We start from the raw sequence: 23,240 nt of genomic DNA, 5'->3' as shown, positions 1-23,240 counted from the left end.
ATCCAGAATACATACAAAGTAACGATTCCCAAGGTCCTCAGTGAGTCCGATATTTCAGGCAGTTCCCAGGTACTCCAACACTTTACCAAATTTTGCTCCAAAAAGGCTCCTCTGACCTCTAATTCCAAATCTCACTCTTTCCAGTGAGATATAGTCGACTATCAACGACTTCCATAACTGTGTTGAAGGAGGTTCTTCTCCCACCCACTTAGTCATAATAGCCGTGGTAGTGATTTAGGGACACTTCCCAGTAGACATAGTAGTGGGTTTGGCTGAAATTGTTGTTGTATTATCACACTAACCTCGACACATACAGTTCGCCAGAAACTTTGAGTCTTCTCACATTCCCGAAGACAGTGGAATCTTGTTCCTAAACTAGTTTTACATTTTTGACAGTTTGGAGAGGCCCCTGCTGTATATTTAATATATATATATATATATATATATATATATATATATATATATATATATATATATATATATATATATATATACATACATATATATGGAGATATATATAGACATTCTGTAGAATTTTATACTGCATTTCTCTGAGTCTGTTGCATATTGAGATTTTTGAGGGTAAGAGTAAAATTTCCTCCCATGTATCACTGTCTATTGTTGTTTTCAACTGAGTCTCTCATGATTTCCGTAAGAATGACAGTCTGCCTATAGTGAAGTGTTGCAGCTTGGAATAAAACTTTGAGACAAAGTGACCTTGTTTAAGACTATCTAAGAGTGTCTTTTCCAGTAAATGAAAGTCATCTGGAAGACTATTCATTTTTGTATGTACATAATGTCTGACCTGTAGGTATTTGTAAAACTCTTTTGTTTGTAGTTTGTATGTGGCCTGTAATGATTCAAATGTTTTGAATCTTCCCCTATCCCAAAGGTCCTAAATATGGTGAATTCCTGCTTCATACCAGTTATGAAAGTTAGAACCAGTGCTCCCATCGGTTAAATCGGGATTATCCGTCATTGTCGTTAAACAGCTCAATTTATGTTTAGTCCCAAATAATTTCCGTAGAGATTTCCACGTAATTCTCATGCTTTATATGTTTAATGTCAAGCTATTTTAATTCTATGAGAACTACGCTATAAATGTTAATAGCAATTAAAAACACACATATAGGATTTCCTTTTTTTTTTCAGTGACATTGCGTATAAAAACAGAAGCCAAAATACGATTTGGAAAAAAATGTATATATTCAGTGGCAGGAAATATTAAATTACGGGCAGGGTTCTGGAGCGTTCTCTCATGTTAAGGGTGTTTCTCTTTCCTGGTCCTGGCTTTAGACTTTTACGATGACCTCGTAAAAGTTAATTGCTCCATTCATTACCTGGTGTTACGTGACAGGCTGGAGGGAAGCTCAGAGTTTCTTCGAAGGAAGAACAATGTCTAGGTAGTCTGGAAATGGCATGGAACAGCTGCTCTGAGATGATTGCTGATGTCTGACACGCCTCACTGCTCCACATCAGCAAACTTCCAACAAATCTGAAGCAGACTTAACCGTGTACTTACTTTTTCACGCATTTTACTTTAGTTTTGTTCAGTAAATAATGATACTGTGTAATATATCATGTGTTTTATGTTCATATTAGGATGTATACCTCATTTTAAGACTAATTTAATCCCAATGTTTAAACTTTGATGTTCTAGGTTGCCGTAGAGACGAGGATGGTTACTACTGGATAACAGGGAGGATTGATGACATGCTGAATGTCTCTGGTAAGAATGCTTTTCACAGCGTAAAATTATACCTCCATTTAGATTAAAAATCTATAATCTTCCCACTTATAAATACTTCTCGTCTGTTTTGAACAAGAAAACGTGTACCGTTATAAACACACGGACTGACTGGTGTTTTGTGGCTACAGTTATGAACAGATTCACAATGGTTGCTACAAATGTACATTTAGCTGGTTAAGTGGTTACTAAATCAGGGGAAACTGAATTAATCAGTAATATAAAGCCTCTAGTATTACAAAAGTAAGGACTAAAGCGATGTCCTGATGGCAGCAGACTCTGGTCAATTTACAGTTCTGGTACTCTTAGATCTCACCGCTGCATTTGACACGGTGGATCATAAAATCTTACTAGATATACTTAGAGACACTTTTGGGATTTCTGGTACCGTCTTAAATTGGTTCCGGTCCTACTTGACTGACAGGAGTTTTTTGGTCCATGTCAATGAGTTCCTATCTGACCCGACAGAGCTAGCCTGTGGGGTCCCACAGGGATCAGTCCTTGGCCCTTTACTCTTTTTACTTTACATGACCCCTATTGGACAGATTATCAGTGATTTCAGTGATGTTTCTTATCATCTATATGCTGATGATATTCAGCTCTACTGCTCTTTCAAGCAGACAGAGCTACACAAATTAGATAACTTAATAGCCTGCTTGACTGCCATCAAAAAATGGCTAAATAACAATCTCCTTCAACTGAACTCCGCTAAAACGGAAACACTGATTATTGCCCCAGATACTGCTATTCCCCTCATAAAGCAGCATTTAGGTCATTTAGGTCCCTCTGTCCAACCTAGCGTACGTAACCTAGGAGTTGTGTTTGACAAGGACATGTCCCTGGATCACCACTGTAAACAGTTGGTGAAGAATTGCTTTTATCATCTCCGGAATATCGCTAAACTGAGGTCTATGATCTCAAAAACTGAAATTGAAATGATAATTCATGCCTTTGTGTCATCTCGCATTGATTATTGCAACTTTCTTTTTATGTGTTTTAACAAAAAGGCTGTAAATCTCCTTCAGACTGTGCAGAACGCGGCAGCAAGGATCGTAACTGGAACGAGGAAAAGGGATCATATCACCCCGATTTTATACTCTTTACATTGGCTACCAGTTAATTTTAGGATTCATTTTAAGATTTTAGTACTTACTTTTAGAGCCCTAAATAATCAAGCTCCCGTGTACATTGCTGAACTGCTGAGACCCTACTCTCCCTCACGTTCATTAAGGTCATCAGATCAAAAACTCTTGATGGTCCCCCGCACCCATTTTAAAACGCGAGGTGACTGCTCTTTCCAGGCCAGCGCCCCTCGCCTCTGGAATGCACTTCCACTGACCTTACGCAGCATTGAGTCCACTGACAGTTTTAAGAGAGAACTTAAAACATATCTCTTTAGACAGGCTTTCCCCTGATGTTGATGTTTCCCTGGGCATCTGTGAAGTTACCTGTTGTTGTGCTATTGTGTGTTTTATATTCTACTGCATTTTATCCCTGATGTAAAGCACTTTGTGATTGTATCTACAAAAAGTGCTCTATAAATAAATTTTACTTACTTACTTACTTACTTTAAGGAACTGCTACTTGAAGTGTGTTTTGTCAATACTCTTCAGTTGGAGATCAAAATGTGGGAGGGCATTTTACTTTACATTTTACGATGCCTGGAGATTTCTTCCATTTATTTTTCCTCTGTCCGTGCCTTTTCCCGCCAGGGCACCTGCTGAGCACAGCGGAGGTGGAGTCGGCTCTTGTGGAGCACAAGGCCGTGGCGGAAGCTGCCGTGGTGGGTCGGCCTCATCCTGTCAAAGGAGAGAGTCTCTACTGCTTCGTAACTCTGAACGATGGAATGACGTTCAACCAAAAGCTGGAGTCAGAACTCAAGAAAAAAGGTTTGTCAGAGGAGCTTTTTAACATGTCATCGTTTTCTAATCTACAAGAGAAATTACAAGAGTTGTCGTATCAAAGCTGGAGAAGTTTCTGAAACCACTTTGAGATTGTCTACAGGTAAAGAAAACATAAGTCTAAAATCTTTCAGTGATGCATTCAGGCACAAAAAATTCATGTTAATTCACATGGACATGTACTTTTCAGTGACACTTTTAGTGAGTCTGTTTTGTTGTGCAATCGCAGTGAGAGACAAGATCGGCGCCATCGCAACGCCGGACTTCATCCAGAATGCACCAGGACTGCCCAAGACCAGATCCGGTAATGTCCTCTTTTTCCTACGTACTACAACTCGCAGTGGAAAAACGTTAAAATTGAAGAGATTAATGTGATTGCGCCATCGTGTTGCTTCAACTGAGCTGAGGATTTATCAATTCAGGAATGTGTGTATGATGCATTTGCTGACCAGACGCACCTGTCCATCCCTGATTTCCATGTTTCAAGAAGCTGTTACTGTTTTCTAGATGAAAGAGAGCTGTGAAGACTTCTTGTAGTACAAATCAACCTCGGGCTTGAATCGCTGCCTTCTGTTGTCTCTGCAGGAAAAATAATGCGACGGCTTCTTCGTAAAATTGCATGCAACGAGAAGGACCTGGGTGACGTCTCCACGCTGGCCGACTCCTCCGTCATCGATCAGCTCTACCAGAACCGTTGCTGCTCTGCAGTGTGATGACGCCCGGGAAAGGGCTGGGACTGCTGCCGCATGCTCGCGGCCGCAGATCCAGCAGGAACAAGAAAGGGGGAGTACTTGACCGTGTCCAACAAAAAGCCTTTTATCTCTCAGTTAGGATGCACTTCTTGAATCGACCCACTGTTCTTACACGTAAGGAAACTCAGCAGCAGGTGGATGAACAATCCGACTGGTCACTGGCTAATATTTCCCACTTCCGTCGCAGTACTAATACCTGATTTCTAATAACCACAAACACAAATGGCTCTGGCTTTTAAAAGAACATCTGACTGCAGGCTGGTAAAAGATCTCTGGAGTTTGCTGCTGTTGTGGGTAAAGGCAGTAGTGGAGCCAGAGGTTGGTTCTGGTTAAGACCGTCCTGCAGTCGAGCTGCGTGGAAAGACAGAACCGGGTAACACTTGATGTGGCTTTCTACCAGTGTTTCAGAGTAACAGTATAGCTTTAGTACACTGTTGTACCGAGTGACTGGTGTCTGTGTCCATCAGTGGTCCTGTTAATCACTTATCTCAGTCTACACTGGTATAAACCCAACGTGAAGCCATACATGACTGAATCCATGCCGTCGCACCGTTAGATACACTGTTGAGCTAAATCTGAGAGCGCCTAACGTCTTTTCATTTGTTTCGTTTTTTAAGTAATCTTTTTTTTGTTTTCTTGGACTGTAATTGGACTGTAATTTTATGATTGATTTGTTTTGCCATTTCTATTTGTGCATCTGCATGTTTGTATGTTGTTGTTTTTTTTTGGCTTTCAGTTGCGTCAACGTTATCTGAATCTGTTCACGTCTGACGCTGTTCTGCCTCAAGCACAGGAAGCGGTCGATTCTGCTCACAAATGCTCTAAATCTTCTACAGGTGCTAATGCTGGATAAAAAAAGCCTCATTTATTAATAAAAAACGACTTTAAAAAATTGTAACGTTTTAAGAAAACTAAATCAGACATGATTATGAATGTCTTTGCAGTGTCGTCTGCATTAAAAGAGGTGACTATAGTCAACACTTGTTACTTTCACCTGGACTGGCTGTAACTACCTAAATATGGGGAAAATTATGAGAACATGAAGAAAAACTGTATTCAAGTTGGCAGAAGTAACATGATGGATGATAATCGGAAGTGTTCATCTAACCTGCACCATCGTACAGGCACTACAATGATCTCGACTGGTGTTATTTTTGTATTTATGATTTTGATGTTGCTGTTTGGCAGAGCTTGTAAACTTAATGTTCTACCTCACCCCCAAAGATGAGGTTGGTGTTATCTGGAAGTTTTACTTCATACTTCATTAAAGGAGAGGCTCTGCAACATTACATGTTACTTTCAGCTGAGCTGTGTTGTCTGTCATGTGAAGGAAAACAAGTAAATGTTGTGAAATCTAAGATCTTTCTCTGAGGAAGACGCCGCCATATAACCACCGTTCAGACACTTTGGACCCGAGGCCGAGCCACAAGTACAGTCGTTCTTCTGTCCTGGGCTTTGCCTCAGCTTTCATGAGGGCAGATCTTAGTACAAGTGCGGGGCCAACAGTTTAATTTCCTAACGCTGCAGCTTAACTTTTAACGTTTAATTTTCTTTGACCACATGTTGCTTCTTTCCACTTATTCTGGCTTGATTACAGATTTTTAAAAGGTAACCCCATTGTGTGTGTTTTTGTGGCCTCTGCCGGCCTTTATTTGACATCGCAAGGAGGAGGCTGATGTGCAGTAGACGTCTTTTGGTGAAACCCAAACAAAGGTCGGCAGGAGAAAACGCGGCCGCTGCGTCTTCTTAACCCCAGAACTGGTGACGCCAAGTATCTTCAAAAATGACTAAATCAAAGGGAACTACCAGCTGCTGTGTCTTCTGCTAACTGTAACCATGGAAACGTGTCTCATACGTGATGTTATCTCCGCTCTCAACAAACTTTCCAGAAGACTCGAACTGGCACCACCTTTGTGGCGACGTTTTCCGACCTCCTCGCTCCGTCTTCGGCCCTGTGGACGCTGATTCCTGCTGAAAATAAAGTCCTTCGTGTTGCCTCACAAATACAGTTGCTCTCAAAGGAGGCTCAGTAATTTAAAAGCTAAACTGCAGAATGACTAGTTAAAGCCATTTTAAACTGGACTACTTTTAAATGCATACTTAAAAAAAAATCTGTGCTGTATGTTTGAGAATAAATAAATTAGTCTGCTGTCTTAATAATGAACAAACTTTTTGAAAGTGTTTTGATTGTATGGGTAATTCATATGGAGCACTGATTTTAGGATAATTGGGTTTGTTTATTCACCCGACTGACACTGAGGCCGCCGGCCTGCAGGAATCCTGCAGGAATTCCTGCAGGAATCCTGCACCCTGACCTTCAGGGTTATGTCTTCATGTGTTCACTTTAAAACTAACTTGGAAAACCGTTATTCACTCTATTTTTTTAACATCAAAGCAGCAACTTGGGTTTCATTAAATAAAAGTGATTAAATGCATTTGAAACTGTTACTGTTGGTTTTCCTCAGTATAAATATTGGGTCATATTTCAACAGCAGATTTTACAACACAGACTCCAAAAGTTTACATGAGCTCAGCGGGATTTCTAAACTCCTATGAAGTGAATCTTTATTTTTTTATTTTATTTTTTTTAATTATATTTGGAGTTTGCTGGAATCGGAGCAGAGGCAGTGACGTGAGTGTTGTGGTGTGATGAGGTCATACCTGTACACACGAGGAACACGTGACGTAGATGTGTGTCTCAGATTTGTGCATCACAACCGGCCAAAGATCCTCCAGCTAGTGCCAAAAAAACACAGCTCCCTGATGCAGGAGCTGGCGTCAGGAACGGGAGAGAAAGACCAGTGTCCAGCACAAGTGTCTGGAAACAGTTTGCTAAATAACAGACACAACTACACACAGTTGGGGTTATGTGTAGAACATGTCAGATCTAGTTTATAGTTGCAATAAAAATCCTTGCTGGTGCGCTTTGGACAAATATGTTGTCTGTTGGAGCTTCCAGAGTGCTGGATAAATGTGAAAACGGCAATAAATGTATAAACAGAAAAAATCGAACTTTATTTATACAGCACTTTTCATACACGAGTAACCCAAAGTGCTTTACATAATAAAATCAACATTTAACAGAAAAACACACACTTGTGGTTAAAAACACATCTGGTCATTTTGTTGATGCTGAAGTGAGGAACGATATCTTAATATAAAAGGATAAGTACAGAAAATAATTGAAAAATAAGTATTTAAAATAATAATTAGAATACAAATTAAACCACACTAATAAAATAAATTTAATTCAGTTATAAGCTAAAAAAGGAAAGTCTTGAAGTGAACTGGAACAAATGTATGTCCTTAAAACCTCAGAAAAAACAAAAGGAACAATACATTTAAGAAAAGACATGATGCATTTAAAACCTGCTTTGGTAAGAGCAGAAACAGGCCGGCTATTTTCTGTCTCAATTTTCCATGTTGAAAAAAGATTCACCTGAGTTACCAATGTACGTTTAACATAGATGAGCAAAGAAGATGCTAAAAGATGAAAATGCATCAATAAAAATTAAGTTTAGTTTAGTTATTTGAGCTTTAATGAGCTTCTGCTTCAGAGACACTTTATAGACAGGCTGAGAAATAGGAGTTATGTTTTTTAAACACATAATCAGGGCCCTTTAGGGAGAGAGAAAAATATGACGTAATTGTTAAAGTTTCTTTTGATTAAAATTACAAAAAATGTATAAGAAGGTAAATTAAATCACTTTAAGCACCTTCAAAGAATATTCATGAAGTTTTCTCTTTTTTGTGCAATCGGTTAAACCGTTAAATTACATTATTTATGACAGGATGAATCAATCAAACTTTCTTAAACTCATATCAAGATAGAAACTAGTTTTATTTGACTTTTTTTTTTAAAGGGGGGTGGTGGGGGCTGCATATGCATCATGTTTTTGTGGTATATAATTATTCATGTTGGATTTTCTTCACTTGTCCTGAAATCATACAGATCTAAACAATTGGTGTTCAATCTTTAGGTTAAATAAACAAGCTGGACTAGAGCTCCATCCTGGTGCTGCAGCACCACCTGCTGGAAGAGTAGGTGTCACTGCTGCCCTGCCAGGAAGAAGAGGGGAAAGATCCATGTAGTTGTTCACCACTGCATCATGGCTGATACATGCTATTGATCTGTGGATGATGATGATGATGATGATGATGATGAGATAATGTGTGCATATGCTGCATGTCCTGTTACTGAATGGTTGGAAGGGGTCAATAAAATGATGTTTGCACTGTAAGAACATATGCATATACAGGACTGTCTCAGAAAATTAGAATATTGTGATAAAGTCCTTTATTTTCTGTAATGCAAAAATGTCATACATTCTGGATTCATTACAAATCAACTGAAATATTGCAAGCCTTTTATTATTTTAATATTGCCGATCATGGCTTACAGTTTAAGAAAACTCAAATATCCTATCTAAAAAAATTAGAATATTCTGGGAATCTTAATCTTAAACTGTAAACCATAATCAGCAATATTAAAATAATAAAAGGCTTGCAATATTTCAGTTCATTTGTAATGAATCCAGAATGTATGACATTTTTGTTTTTTTAATCGCATTACAGAAAATAAAGAACTTTATCACAATATTCTAATTTTCTGAGACAGTCCTGTACCTGTTGGAATGTCTTTGTCTGACACCACCAGGTGAAGTGGTCTCCCCAAGACTCTGCTACTTGGTATAAAAATTTAAATAAAAACCAAAAACTTAAGCGAACCCAGATTATTGATATATAGACTGCGCCTTCATCTGCAACAAAGCATCCAACAGGGACGTCAGAACGGTGTGCTGATCTGTTATTGAGAGTGGGCACGGATCTCTACAAAGTATTTAAGATCTAAAATAACAGCTGACCCAACAAAAGAAAATCTGACTGGTTCCAAGGAAAACACTGAAGTCCTCTACACATGGCTCTGGGTCTGGTTTACCTGGAGAGCAGATATGAAGAACAAAATGTAATAATAACTGGGCTCAGCCGTAAACCCCAGTCATACTGCTAAAAATAACTTCTGTATGTGCTTTTCTGGACGAAGGTTGTCCACTCTGACCATTGAGACATTTGATGGTGGTTATGTCTTTGGACAATCTCAAACAATGAGTGTTGACAGTCGACAGGTGTTGTCCACTTTCAGTACACTTACATTCAGCAAAAGGTGTTCAAAATGGTCAGTAGACCTTGTCTAAAGGTATTTCCATTGTACAGCAGTGGACACTAGTGGACTATGGAAATACCTTTAAATAATACGTACGGATATGAATATTAATTTCTTTAAGCCATAGACTGTACAAAACAAAGTCTATGTCTGTATCTGTGCTCTCCTTATGTGGTATGAGTGTGAGGGTTGTGCCCATGAAAAAAATGTCAAAATCTTCTCTGCCAATGCCAAATGGTTTTATTTTGCTGTTACTACTGACGCATGTGCTGGTGTCTGCAACACGTGCACTGGAACCTGATCATGTGCAGGAACGTTCAGCGATGAGTCCAGATTCTGCCTACAGCCGTTGGATCATGGGGTCAAAGTGTGGACCAGACGTGGAGAACACCATGCTCATTGGAGAACACCATGCTCATTGCTGCACCGATAGAGTAACCTATTTTGGTGGAGGCAGTGTGATGGTGAAGATGACAACACTCCCCCCACAGAGCGAGTTCATCGGAGACCACCTCCAGAATCTGGGAGAGGAGAGGATGGAGACCTGCCAGCAGTTCTGACCTCCACCCCATTGAACACTTGTGGGATTAGCTGTTCGTGCCAGAGGGACCAACACAACCACGTCGGCTGACTTGGAACAACGCTGGTTGAAGAATGGATCAATCCTACAGCAGTGTGGGACCAGCATGAGGAGGAGGAGCCAGGCTGGTGGGGCTGTGTTTGGTTCTTCCACATCCAGAGACAAGCACCAGACAGTGGAGAAGCTGCATTAATTAATCAGAGCAAGATGCTTCACTTTACCACAGATGACTATGAAAGACGTCTGTGATATATTTATGCAGCTTTAAGGTATATTCAGCTTGTTCCCTTACATTATCTATTTGTATCAGTGTTAGAGCCAATTTATATTGTTGTGCTTCCCATTGAATGACAGGGGTGTGTAAATTGTAGCAGGCCAGCTGACAGTCTTGCCGGGGCCCCGGACAAAATAATCTAAGATGGGCCCCCCTGCGCCCAGATCTCTCCTTCTCCCTCTTCCTCTCCTCTACCTCTGCTTTTCAGGTTTTTTATACAAGCTAATGGACATTGACATTAGAGCTAGCCAGTTAGGTTAAGTTACAAGGTTGGTAAACGTTGGCTGCGCTGTTTCTTACCTTGCTCTACACTGACTTTATTAATTCCAGCTTCACCGTCACCACCCTTTTAAAAATATTGGTGTAGAGAATCTCTGAGGCCAATATTTTCTTCTTCTCTTCTTCTCTTTTCTCTTCTTTTCTAAGCACCGGACTTGTGCTGACCGGACATTTTGACCATTCTAATGGTTGAATTAAATGATAACATCAAATTTTGATCAGCGGCCAAAACATTTTTGTGTTGGGGGTTCTTGACAACAAGTACAATTAGGAAGAAAACAAATAACAAGCTTTTATGTAACTCAAATACTACATATTTTTTTCCACAAATAGGCATATTTTGAAACATGACATTTTGAAAAATGATTCCATAATTTAATGAGAATAAATGTTTTTTTTGTTGTTGTTTTTTTTCAGTTCTGCCCCCGCATCCGCCCCCCCCCCCCCCCCCCCCCCTACCCTGGGCCCGGGACAACAGACCCGTTTGTCCCCCCCGGGCGTGAATTGTAGTGCCATTTTTTCACTGTAGGTGGTGTATGTAGCCAGGGAATAGGTTTATAAAGGTGAGGCTGATCACGGGCAGGTGTGTGCTGCTGTTTTTTGACCGTTTCACATTGGTTTAGAATGGTTACAGCTTTTGTTGGTCTTGCACTTTTACTAATCTCATGCAAGTTATGCAATATAAGTGCATGTAGTTCGTTGGTGACAAAGGAGCTTGTGTGTATACCAATAAATACCCCTTTTTTGAGCATCACAAAGGATGTTAATGGACATTCATTCAAACAACTGACATGCTGCCCAAGGAGACGCGTCATCTGTTTAAGGTCAATCAGCGCTTTGTTTGGGTCAAATCAATTCAAGTCACAACAATCAGTACAGCTTATTTAGCCTTCCTACAGCGCTAGACACGTTTTTAGTGTAAATGAATACTGCTGTTCATGACTCCCTCCACTTGTTGAAAGGAAGCAGTGTAGTTGCTGAAACCTTCTTCTCTTCATCCCTCCCACTGATGTCTTCTTGTTCGTCTTCTTCCTCACTTTGTTGCTGCTCTGATCCCCACATCTGAACCTCCTGAATTCTCCTCTATTCCCTCTTCTTCATTTCTATCCCCTTCTTCTGCTTGCTTCTCCTGCTAAAATAATTTGTAATATGTTTTTTTTACAGGAGATGAAGCCTTGAGGCTGAAATTCAGACCACACCTGGCTACAAAGAATTCTCTTTTCTTTTTTTTTTTTTTTACCTTGTCTGCACACATATGATTGATACCATGCCAGTAAAAACCTAAGGCATATGTGCATTATTACTATATTTAGTATATATACATATATATACGCATACATACGCATACACATACATATACACATACAAACCCAGTGAGTTTTTTTTTTTTTTCTTCTTTTTGGGAGGTGAGGGGGGTGACATCCACTGCCAATCCAGGAAGCAGGAACAGACGGAGGCACACGTCGGGCACTGGTAATCTGAAACAAAAACCACAAAAACACAAGAAACACAAAACCGACATGGAGCCAACCAAAACACGAGCAGCAATCAACCCAAATCTCGAGATCCGAACACAGTCTGAGCTAAGCTACCGCTAACTAACCCCAAAAACTACAGAGCAAGCATGCAGGTGAACAAGCCAGTGTGTATGTCTGTGTGTGTGTCTGTGTGTGTGTGTGTGTGTGTGTGTGTGTGTGTGTGTGTGTGTGTGTGTGTGTGTGTGTGTGTGTGTGTGTGTGTGTGTGTGTGTGTGTGTGTGTGTGTGTGTGTGTGTGTATGTCTATGTGTGTGTATGCGTGTATGTATATGACTATGTGTGTGTGTGTATGTGTATACGTGCGTGTGTATGTACATGTCTGTGTGGCTGTGTGTGTGTGTGGCTAAGTGTGTGTGTGTGTGTGTGTGTGTGTGTGTGTGTGTGTGTGTGTGTGTGTGTGTGTGTGTGTGTGTGTGTGTGTGTGTGTGTGTGTGTGTGTGTGTGGCTAAGTGTGTGTGTGTGTGGCTAAGTGTGTGTGTGTGTGTGTGGCTAAGTGTGTGTGTGTGTGTGTGTGTGTGTGTGCGCGTAAAAATCCGGTCAAAGCTCCACCTGAAGTGTATCTACAAAGAATTCTTCTAAGAATTCTCTTTTCTGATTGGCTGATAGGTTGGTAACTCCCATAGAGCTGCTCCCAGCTCAAAGGTCAGTGCACAGTAGTCTGTCTGTCTGTGACTCCAGTTCTCAGACCTCACTGACGACTTTTTTGAAAAAAAGAAAGAAAAAAGTAAAATAAAACGACTTTTCCAGGTCTTATTGGTCACTCTCCCGCAAAAGAGGGACATGTTCAGCTTTCATTTCGGGACAGTTCCTCCAGAAAGTTGAGCTTTCGACGGCACTTTGTGAATAAATATGCAGAGTTTTACATAACTGACGGTAAGTGTACTTAACATAAGATCATTTCTTCTTAATGTTTATAGATTATGTGAATACTGATGTAAACATTTCAATCGTTTTATAGAAATACACATTTGATGTCCGATTCCGTTTATCTGTTCTGCAGTTATTTACTGTTTATATACTCTAGCTGTTGTATTTTTGTTTATTGATATCTATCTTCTTTAACATCTTTGTTTCAAATTGAACAACTTTGTCGACCTCTCCCTTCCTCAGGGAGCTGAACTGACCTTTCTGCGTCAGTTTAAATATTTTATTTCCAGTTTGACGTGTCTGAAGTATGTTGGCCTGTATTTACTTTACATTTTCCAGCTCGTAGATAAACGCGCTCACAGAGCGAGGCAGCAGCTGGAGACAAAGACCTTCCTGCTGCAGGAGCTGCAGCGCTTTTATTTACTGTCCTGATCCTGTTCATCTGAGTCTGACTAGTTTAACTGATCAAACCCTCCTGGTCGACCTCCTTCCACCATGCACGCTCACACACACACGGAGCTCAGACTGTTAAAAGGACCGACACTCTTATAGACACACTAAAGGATCTGAGCCATAAATAACATCTATAATTCATCCTGTAGTTTTCCTGCTTTGACAAGTTTAGAAGTTTTTCCAGGAAATTTGAATTTGACAGAAATATTTCATCATTGACCTTTTCTGATCCTGTTTGAGGTTCAATTTTCACAAAGCAAATGTATTGATACAGAAGAACATTTAACTGGATGATAGATCTGTTTTTGATACAGCTGAAGTCTCATTGTGATGAAAAACCTTCCCCCTCCAACTTTTCACAGATAATTCTGATGAGAGTCTCACATGTCATCGGACAGAATATCAGACTGGGAATGAATGCTGTCCAATGTGTCCTGCTGGTAAGATGCAGTCTGTTTGCTATTCACATCTGGAACTCTGTTATATTCCTGCTCTTTTGGCTACTGCTGCCTTTTTTTCCTCCACAGCAGGAATAAGATAACTGGAATGATTAATACCATGGTTCCCACTGTTTTACATATTTCTGCTTCACTGTTTTAGTTGAACGGAGATTATTATTTGCTTTTCAATAGGAAGTCGAGTTAAAACCCACTGCACAGAGTTCAGAAGTACATCATGTCTCCCCTGTGAAGATGCGACTTTCATGGACAAACTTAATGGACTGAAACAATGTCATCAATGTTCTAACTGTGATTCTGGTGGATATCTTTTTTACTTTTGAAAGAAACCCTTCTACCACCATGAGCATGTAATGGAAGACCATAAGATGTCTTTTTTTGTGTGCGTGTGTCCAGGTTCTGGTCTGAAAATAAGGTTGCCGTGTACACCAACATCAGATACCGTGTGTGAACCGGTGGAGGGATTCTTCTGTATCGACCCTGGAAGTCCAGGCTGCACAGCAGCTCAGAAACACAGGAGCTGTGAACCGGGACAATACATCAGAGAGAGAGGTTGGTTTACTCGGATCGGAATAAAGTTCATGAAGTGCGTGTGTGTGTGTGTGTGTGTGTGTGTGTGTGTGTGTGTGTGTGCGCGCGTGTGCGTGTGTGCGTGTGTGTGCGTGTGTGTGTATATATATATATATATATATATATATATATATATATATATATATATATATATATGTATATATATATATGTGTGTGTGTGTGTGTGTGTGTTCCAGCGACTTTAGCAGCTGTTTGTGTCGTACTACAATTTTATCTTTTACTTCATTTGAACTTCAGCAAGACTATGAAAAATGTTGAAGCTGAAACTAAATGAAACCCGTCAGACATGTTTAACTAGATGTTACTGATCCCAACATCTCAGTGGTTTGAGGCGACTCGGTTCCATGAATTATTGACTGTAAGCAGAACTACAGTTAACTCAGTTCTTACTTGTTTTTGTTTCAGATGCTGGATTGGTGTGTTTGAAGTTCAAAATCTCAGTGAGATGGTTTCTTCAGCTCAAGAAGACTTGTTACGTTCTTCATAAAATGACTTTAAGAGGAAAACATTTGACGGCTATAACCATGCTGGTAAAATTATTTGTATTTTTTAAACCTTTTTCCCAGCAGACACCTGAACATGTCACAGCAGGAAACTCAAGTTTGTCAGTGATGGAATCACTCAGGAAGGCCTGCTGTTCTTCAGTTACGCTGTAGTTAAACTGTAGTTACACTTTTATTGGTGCACTAAAGGATCTGAGCCATAAATAACTTCTATAATTCATCCTGTAGTTTTCCTGCTTTGACAAGTTTAAAGTTTTTCCAGGAAGTTTGAATTTGACTGAAATATTTCATCATTTACCTTTTCTTATCCTGCTTTAGGTTCAGTAAAACATAGACAGATTGATTCAGAAGCACATTAAATATGATGAATCTGTTTTTGATATGGCTGAAGCCTCATTGTGATGAAAAACCTTCTCCAACTTTTCACAGATAATTGTGACCACAGTCTTCAGTGTTCAAACTCTCAGGTGTCATCTGACTGAATATCAGACTGGGAACAAATGCTGTCGTAATTGTCATACTGGTAAGATGCAGTCTGTTTGATCTTCATATCTGGTATTTTTGCATCTGTTATGCTCCTGCCCTTTTTGCCTCTGCTGCTTATTTATACATCTAGAAGTGCTGCTGCAACAGGAATAAATTGGGAAAAAAGTAATAGTAATACAGTAATAACAGGACCGGTAACTTTGCTTGGCATTCACAGCACTGGCACTTTTTATTATTACACATTTACTCAAAAGATAATAAGTCATCTTATTCTTATAATAATTAATTTAATAATGATCTGTAATTGTCTGATTTTCATCAGGAAGACGAGTTCAAACCGACTGTACAGAGTCCATAACCAGATCATGTCTCCGCTGTGAAGATGGGACTTTCATGGACAGACCTAATGGACTTAAAAAATGTCATCAATGTACTAACTGTGATTTAGGTGAATATCTTTTACTTTTTAATAGAAACATTTTTAAGTCACAGTGATGTGAACCATCCACTGCACAACATGTTAAAGCAATTTTATATCAAACACAGGCTATTAAATTGGTGTAAGTTCTTTAAACGTATAACCTCATGTGTCCAGGTTCTGGTCTGAAAGTAAAGTGGCCGTGTACACCAGCATCAGATACCGTGTGTGAACCGATGGAGGGATTCTTCTGTATCAGCACACGTCGAGGCTGCACAGCAGCGCATAAACACGGGAGCTGTGAACCGGGACAATACATCAGAGAGAGAGGTTGGTTTACTTGGATCGGAATAAAGTTCATGAAGTTCAGGGTCCTGCTTCTTGTACAGTTTTCCCATTACTAAATTACTCTCACACACCATGGCCAGCCTGTGTTGGTGAACGACCACAAGGCAGAAAAGGGGCGGTTTTCTGCACCAATACGGTGTGACCATACTGGGCCCTGACTGCATGGTGAACAGGCCACGTATAGGGCATCTTGGGGGTTGTCGTTCACAAGTGACTTAAATTAGAGGAGGACAGACTCTGCTCCCTGATGGAGATCAGACTTTTTATTTCCCTCTGAGTGTCCTGTGAAGAAACATGAATGCATATCACACGATATATAGTTTCCCTTATATTGTTAATGCATGTAGAATCAGGTCCATGAGGTTGTTTGTTTGTGCAGGAAACGCCTCCTCAGACACCGAGTGCTCCGACTGCAGCAGTGGAACATTTTCAAATGGAACGTTGACGTCTTGTCAGCCGCACACACAGTAAGTGTCTCTTCATTAAAACATGTCTAACTTCCTAAAACTGTGTTGTATTTTCCTGTAACAATGTTCCTCTGTCTCTCCAGATGTGAAACAAACCACCTTCAGGTGATAAAAGCAGGAACAGCTTCAACTGATGCAGAATGTGGAGAACAATCGTTCACAACTCCAATCCTGGCAGGAGCAGTTGTTCCTGTTGTTTTTTTATGTCTGGTTGTCGTGGCGTTAATCATCTACAGAAAGAAGTTAATAAAATGTGAGGACAACGCATGTTTTATTTTGTAGATAAAGTTTTTATGTCTGGTCATAATTGTGCTGAATGTGATTTGTTCTTTTACCTCTTACAGACGTACAAGGATTTGTTGGAAAAGTTGGAAAGGTATTTGTTTTTGGTTTGTTAAGCTGTTTTTTTATTTTGTAAACATTTTTAATATAACAGTCACATTTGAAAACCATCTTGATATTTATTTTTTTTCAACAAAAAGATCAAACAGAATGGACACAACAATATAACAATAACACAACACAACAATATAAATCGAAGCATGGGAGAAGAGGATGGAAATGGAGGAAACAGAGAATTGCAGATTTTAACAGAAGAAGGTAAAGTTCAGTTATTTTGTTCATTGATGGATTTAATGTTTAACTGATTAGTGAGATAATTTCCCAGATGTCTGTACATATGTACAAGTTCATGATTTAAATGTATTTTTGTCTGCAGGTTCAAACCTGGTTTCCGGTTTCCTCCCAGGGTCCAAAAACATGCATGCTAGAATTGATGATTCTAAATTGCCCGTAGGTGTGAGTGTGTCTGGTTGTTTGTCTGAATATGTGGCCCGGCGATGGACTGGTGAACTGTCCAGGTGAACCCCTGCCTCTCGCCTGAAAATAGCTGGGATAGACTCCAGCAGACCCCCATGACCCTGCAAAGGATAAAGCGGGTATAGATAATGGATGCATGGAAGTTTCAAACCTTGCACAGTAAAACTACTTCCTGCATGTCACATCTGTTTACTGTTGAGTAAATGTGCTTCAGAGTCCAGTTAAAGTCCAGCTGGAAGCTGACACGTTGTCTTCACAGTGTTCAGAAATCCCACAATAAGCTGCTTCACCTCAACACGTACCATCCATCTGATCTCACTGTGCACAGATTAAATTAGTGAAGGAAGTGACATCAGGGGAAACATCTGCTGAGGAATCAGTAAAGTTTGATCTTAAAAATACAGACTGGAATCTTTAACTTGCAGCAGAAATGATCATTAAACTCCCTGCTGACGGCGTCGTGCTGCATGAGACTTTTTATCTGGACGTTGTTGACGTTGAAGACAGAAACTAACCTGACATGGGAGAGACTGAAACCATCAATGCATCATTACTGGAATACCTGCTGATATCATCAGACAGGAAGGACATATTTTCTGAACCAGAAATCCTGATCCAGACAGCTGACAGCTGCTTGATGAAGAAGAGAACGCTGTTGCCTCACAGAGGGAAGGTTTCAGGTTCAAATCCTGGCTGGAACTGTCTATGTATGGAGTTAGAAGGTTCTTCACGTGGTTTCTTCAGATACTCCAGCTTACAGACCAGCAACCAGCAGGTTCTGGAGACGGGAGTCTAAGTTAACTGTCAGAGTGAGCATCATTGTTTCTGTGGGGTCCTGTGATGACCTGCAGACATGTTCAATGTACCACGCCTTCAGCCTGATGGCGGTGAGACTCACTTCACCATATGTTTTCATGTACTTTGGAGTTTGTAAAAGTGTTTGATATCTTGTAAAGGTTTTTTTATAGTTGTAAATAAGCTTGTGTTTTCTATCAGTTTGTTTTATTTGTACATTTATTTTCCTAACTCATTCACTGCAGTAAGGCCAGGCAAGGCAAGTTTATTCATATAGCTTAATTCAACAACAAGGTGATTCACAGTGCTTTACAAAGATATTAAAACATACATAAAAAGCATGATTTAAAGTTTAAACAAATAATAAGACTTCATCAGACATCACTTAAAAATGATTTAACAAATGAGATGCAATAAAATAAAGTTTGCAGTGCATTGTGGGAGATTACTGAAATGCAGCAGTAAATAAAAATGTTTTCAACCTTGACTTGAAGCAGCCCTGATGCATTCTGGGAGTTTTTTCCACAGGTGAGGAGCATAAAAGCTGAGCGCTGCATCACCGTGTTTGGTTTTAAGTCTGGATACAGAAAGTAGGCGTGACCCTGACGGCCTGAGGGTTCTGGTTGGTTCATGATGGACCAGGAGATCAGAGATCTATTATGGACCGAGACCGAGATTTCTAAACCAACATCTGGACTTAACATCTGTAACATCTGACAGGAAAACCAGTAAAGATCTAAGAACTGGAGTTGTATTGTCCACTCTCTTGGTCTTAGTGAGGACTCAGGTCTTAGTGAGGACTCAGGTCTTAGTGAGGACTCAGGTCTTAGTGAGGACTCAGGTCTTAGTGAGGACTCAGGTCTTAGTGAGGACTCAGGTCTTAGTGAGGACTCAGGTCTTAGTGAGGACTCAGGTCTCCTGGTCTTAGTGAGGACTCAGGTCTTAGTGAGGACTCTGGTCTTAGTGAGGACTCAGGTCTCCTGGTCCTAGTGAGGACTCAGGTCTTAGTGAGGACTCTGGTCTCCTGGTCCTAGTGAGGACTCAGGTCTTAGTGAGGACTCAGGTCTCCTGGTCCTAGTGAGGACTCAGGTCTCCTGGTCTTAGTGAGGACTCAGGTCTCCTGGTCTTAGTGAGGACTCAGGTCTTAGTGAGGACTCTGGTCCTAGTGAGGACTCAGGTCTCCTGGTCTTAGTGAGGACTCAGGTCTTAGTGAGGACTCTGGTCTTAGTGAGGACTCTGGTCTTAGTGAGGACTCAGGTCTTAGTGAGGACTCTGGTCTTAGTGAGGACTCTGGTCTTAGTGAGGACTCAGGTCTTAGTGAGGACTCTGGTCTTAGTGAGGACTCAGGTCTTGGTGAGGACTCTGGTCTTAGTGAGGACTCAGGTCTTGGTGAGGACTCTGGTCTTAGTGAGGACTCAGGTCTCCTGGTCTTAGTGAGGACTCAGGTCTTAGTGAGGACTCTGGTCCTAGTGAGGACTCTGGTCTTAGTGAGGACTCAGGTCTTGGTGAGGACTCTGGTCTTAGTGAGGACTCAGGTCTTGGTGAGGACTCTGGTCTTAGTGAGGACTCAGGTCTCCTGGTCTTAGTGAGGACTCAGGTCTTAGTGAGGACTCTGGTCCTAGTGAGGACTCTGGTCTTAGTGAGGACTCTGGTCTTAGTGAGGACTCTGGTCTCCTGGTTGCTGGTGCAACATTATCTCAGTTTTATTTGTTCTTCAATTTCTTTACAATCTTCTTTTCTCCACAATATCTCCATGCATCGTTTTAAACGATTTTAGTTCTTTTAAACGTTTTTTCTCTTAGACTAGCATTTTATTATTACTGTTTTAACTATGTATTGTGGAGCACGACCCAGCATAAGCTTTTCACAATGCATGTACTTGTACATTCTGTGTGACAAATAAACACCTTGAACCTTGAACCTTGAACCATCAGTTTTAGGACCTAATAAAATGTCGGTACTTAAACACACCTATGAAGCGTATCTCAGCACTGGCCACGCCTACGTGTAGAGCTCTGAGCTCCTTATTATATAATGTAAGGACAGTTTATAGAGCATAGTGCATAGCCCTTTATTTCTGAATATACACCCAATAACATATGGAGGGTATTGTGGGTTCAATGTGTTGCCCAAGAGTCGTACAAGGAATGAGGAGTGATCATTTCCCAATCAGAAAGATATGTTCTGCTTCCCCCTTACGCTTTTTGTGTCTTACAGAGGCCGTACTTCCTTTTTCAGACGGCTGTAATAACATGTTTTCTACTTTGACTTCATGCAGAAGCAATCCCATCACATGACTTGTGGTTGTTGGGGACACAGAGTGCTACCAGAGCAGACAGAGTGATTGAAACACATACAAGTACAGAGTACAGAGAACAGAGTTCAAGTGTGATAAATGAGTTGTCCAGGTTTCAGTTTTGTTATTAGTGTTGACAAGCTGTTACTTTCACCTTTTCTTTTTTTTTTTATGAGGGGGATTTTTTAATCTTTTGTAATTTTGTACAGGAAAGATTTTTGTTGGACTGTAAGAGCAAACAGACTGGCCTTTTTATTTTGTATAATTTTATTCTATATTTTTATTTTGCTGTTCAAACCTTTTTTGTTTAATAAACTATATTATTAAGGATTTTCTATATTTATTTGATACATTATGGGGCAGCACGGTGGCTTAGTGGTTAGCACTGTTGCCTCACAGCAAGAAGGTTCCTGGTTTGACTGGTTGTCTGGTTGTTAGTCTGTATATGCGCTGTGATGGACTGGCGACCTGTCCAGGGTGTAACCCCTGTCTCTTGCCTGTAGTGAGCTGGAATAGGCTCCAGCAGACCCCCGTCACCCTGCAAAGGACAAAGCGGGTATAGAAATGGATGGATGGATGGATGAGGGGGATAAGTACGGGGGGGAGTAAAACTAAATAAGAACTGCACCAAGAGTGGAGGGGGGGCACAACCAGAAACCTGAACCCAGACCACCAGCAGACCAGAAGAGGGACAGGAGGAACCCCCGAGCCAGCAAGCCCCCCACTAGAAGCCCCGGGTGGAGCCCCCATGACCACGGGAGGAGGCAGTCAGGAAACCCACGGGGATGGACCAGGACCCAGCCGAGCACCAGCCACCCGGCATGGACCGATCATGCGGCCAAGAGGTCCACACCCCCCAGGCCCACAACCCCCACCCCGGCAAGAGGCCAGCCCGCCCGGAGAGACGGGGCCACCCCGACCGTCAACGCCTGCGGGAGAAACACTGAAGAATGTCAACTGAAGAATTATTCTATTTTTAGGTTTGTGGTTTTGAGAAGTGATGTCCTGTCATGAGTGATAGATCTAGTCTGTTAGAGTCAGTAGTCATAGTTGCAGCTATAGAACAAGACTATAATAGTTAGTCTCAAATATAGCTTTGCAGTAGATATGCTGCTATAGGCTTATGCTGCAGGGGGGCACCGACATGATCCGCTGGGCGGTGCCTCTCACCCTTCTTCTCCTCTCCTTTTCCCTTCCTCTCTTCTCCATTTCCATTTTTATTTATTATGAGTACCTCATGCTATCGTTTTAGGCCATCGCTCCTGTAGTTTCTTGTGCCGGCCCCCCTTTTTTCTATTTTGTGCATGTTTGCAGGCTGGAGCTTCGGGAGCTGCGTGCTGGCCTGCGGTCCCGGTCCCCTACCCCCCACCCCGTCATCCCGCTGCTGCTTCCACATGACTGCTGTGTGCTGCTGACGTCCCCGACTCCCCCAGTCTGGTCTTCGGCAGGAGGGTCCCCCCTTATGATCCAGGTCCTGCTCAAGGTTTTTTCCCTCCTAAAGGGGAGTTTTCCTTGCCACTGTTTGGCTTAAGGTTTTTCTCCCACTATGGGAGTTTTTACCTGCCATTGTTTATGTAATATGTGCTCAGGGGTTTATGTTCTGGGTCTCTGGAAAGCGTCTAGAGACAACATCTGTTGTATTAGACGCTATATAAATAAAATTGAATTGAATTGAATTGAATTGAATTGAATTGAGTGTTTGGCAGTATGTTGAGTGGTTCCTTTTTATCTGTTTGTTTGTTTTGTTGGCACTGAGCTGCTGTCTTGTCTTTTAATGGCGGTTTTCCACTAGTACCTACTCAGTGCGACCCGACTTGTCATGCCTCGTCTTGTCCTCGTTTGTTTCTAGACACCCAGATGAGAAGTAGGCGGGATTGGAGCGAAGCTGCTGTGATGCATTTGATTGTGTGATTAAAACGTAGAAGACAACAACACTAAAGATGTAGAACCTGGAGGAGATGATAGATGTGCTGCTGGGTCTGTGGCTTGTGTTTGATATCAAGTTAAAAAATGAGAGTGAAAGAAGCTTCAAGCGGCAACCCTTTTTTTTTTGTTTGTGTCGGCGCTGATGAAAAGTCAGCTGGAGCCGTGAGCAGCTATAAAGTGACAGAGCTCCTGGTAGATCTGGTCATTCCTTATCGCCCGTCTACATCCCTTTTTAATTCTCTCCTCAGCCACCAGGTTAATGAACATCTGCACCTCAGAGTTGGATCATGAAACAGACTTTTGCGCTGGTATTGCTGGTTGAATAAAATGAACAAGAAGCCGCCATCGAGAGTCGCTCTATCGCTGATTTCCGCCTCCTGATTCAGACGTCTGACTCGCAATCCGTGGCCTGTAGCTCGGGGGTTTATGTTTATGTTTATGTTCATGTTCTGGATCTCTGGAAAGCATCTAGAGACAACATCTGTTGTATTAGACGCTATATAAATAAAATTTAATTGAATTGTAGTGTGATGACGTCAGATACAGCCGACTCAGCCGCTTAGAACCTCGGCAGAGTAG

The 23,240-nt window shown here is 41.1% G+C and overlaps 2 protein-coding genes across 4 annotated transcripts in view; both read left to right on the top strand.

The window, feature by feature from the left end:
- The window catches only part of LOC133456862 (acetyl-coenzyme A synthetase, cytoplasmic-like), a 36,933-nt gene extending 30,106 nt beyond the window's left edge, over positions 1-6,827 (top strand). For 2 of the 3 annotated variants that reach the window (XM_061735531.1, XM_061735530.1), the window contains 4 exons: positions 1,661-1,729; positions 3,460-3,636; positions 3,878-3,952; positions 4,234-6,827. In XM_061735531.1, the coding sequence (XP_061591515.1) occupies positions 1,661-1,729; positions 3,460-3,636; positions 3,878-3,952; positions 4,234-4,361 (449 nt within the window). In that variant the 3' untranslated portion in view covers positions 4,362-6,827. Of the gene's footprint in view, positions 1-1,660; positions 1,730-3,459; positions 3,752-3,877; positions 3,953-4,233 lie in introns of all 3 variants that reach the window. The other variant, XR_009783823.1, reaches the window with a different exon arrangement.
- Positions 6,828-13,927: 7,100 nt separating this feature from the next.
- On the top strand, positions 13,928-21,079 carry LOC133456861 (tumor necrosis factor receptor superfamily member 6B-like). Its single transcript, XM_061735529.1, has 12 exons — positions 13,928-13,994; positions 14,187-14,312; positions 14,409-14,564; positions 15,009-15,133; positions 15,536-15,629; positions 15,915-16,040; positions 16,188-16,340; positions 16,738-16,825; positions 16,909-17,078; positions 17,170-17,201; positions 17,308-17,425; positions 17,544-21,079. Exons 1-12 carry the CDS (start codon positions 13,982-13,984, stop codon positions 17,687-17,689), a joined length of 1,347 nt encoding a protein of 448 aa, XP_061591513.1. The 5' UTR covers positions 13,928-13,981; the 3' UTR covers positions 17,690-21,079.
- Positions 21,080-23,240: the final 2,161 nt, after the last annotated feature.

The sequence above is a fragment of the Cololabis saira genome, chromosome 12 (genome assembly GCF_033807715.1).
Source record: "Cololabis saira isolate AMF1-May2022 chromosome 12, fColSai1.1, whole genome shotgun sequence".
NCBI classification, from domain to species: Eukaryota; Metazoa; Chordata; class Actinopteri; order Beloniformes; family Belonidae; genus Cololabis; species Cololabis saira.
The sequence above is the reverse complement of the archived record's forward strand: the minus strand, read 5'-3'. Positions and strand labels throughout refer to the sequence as shown.

Coding starts and splice junctions, on each gene's coding strand:
- LOC133456861 (XM_061735529.1), top strand. Junction 16,341..16,737: donor ACAATACATCAGAGAGAGAG/GTTGGTTTACTT, acceptor TTGTTTGTGCAG/GAAACGCCTCCTCAGACACC. Junction 17,426..17,543: donor GCAGATTTTAACAGAAGAAG/GTAAAGTTCAGT, acceptor TTTTGTCTGCAG/GTTCAAACCTGGTTTCCGGT.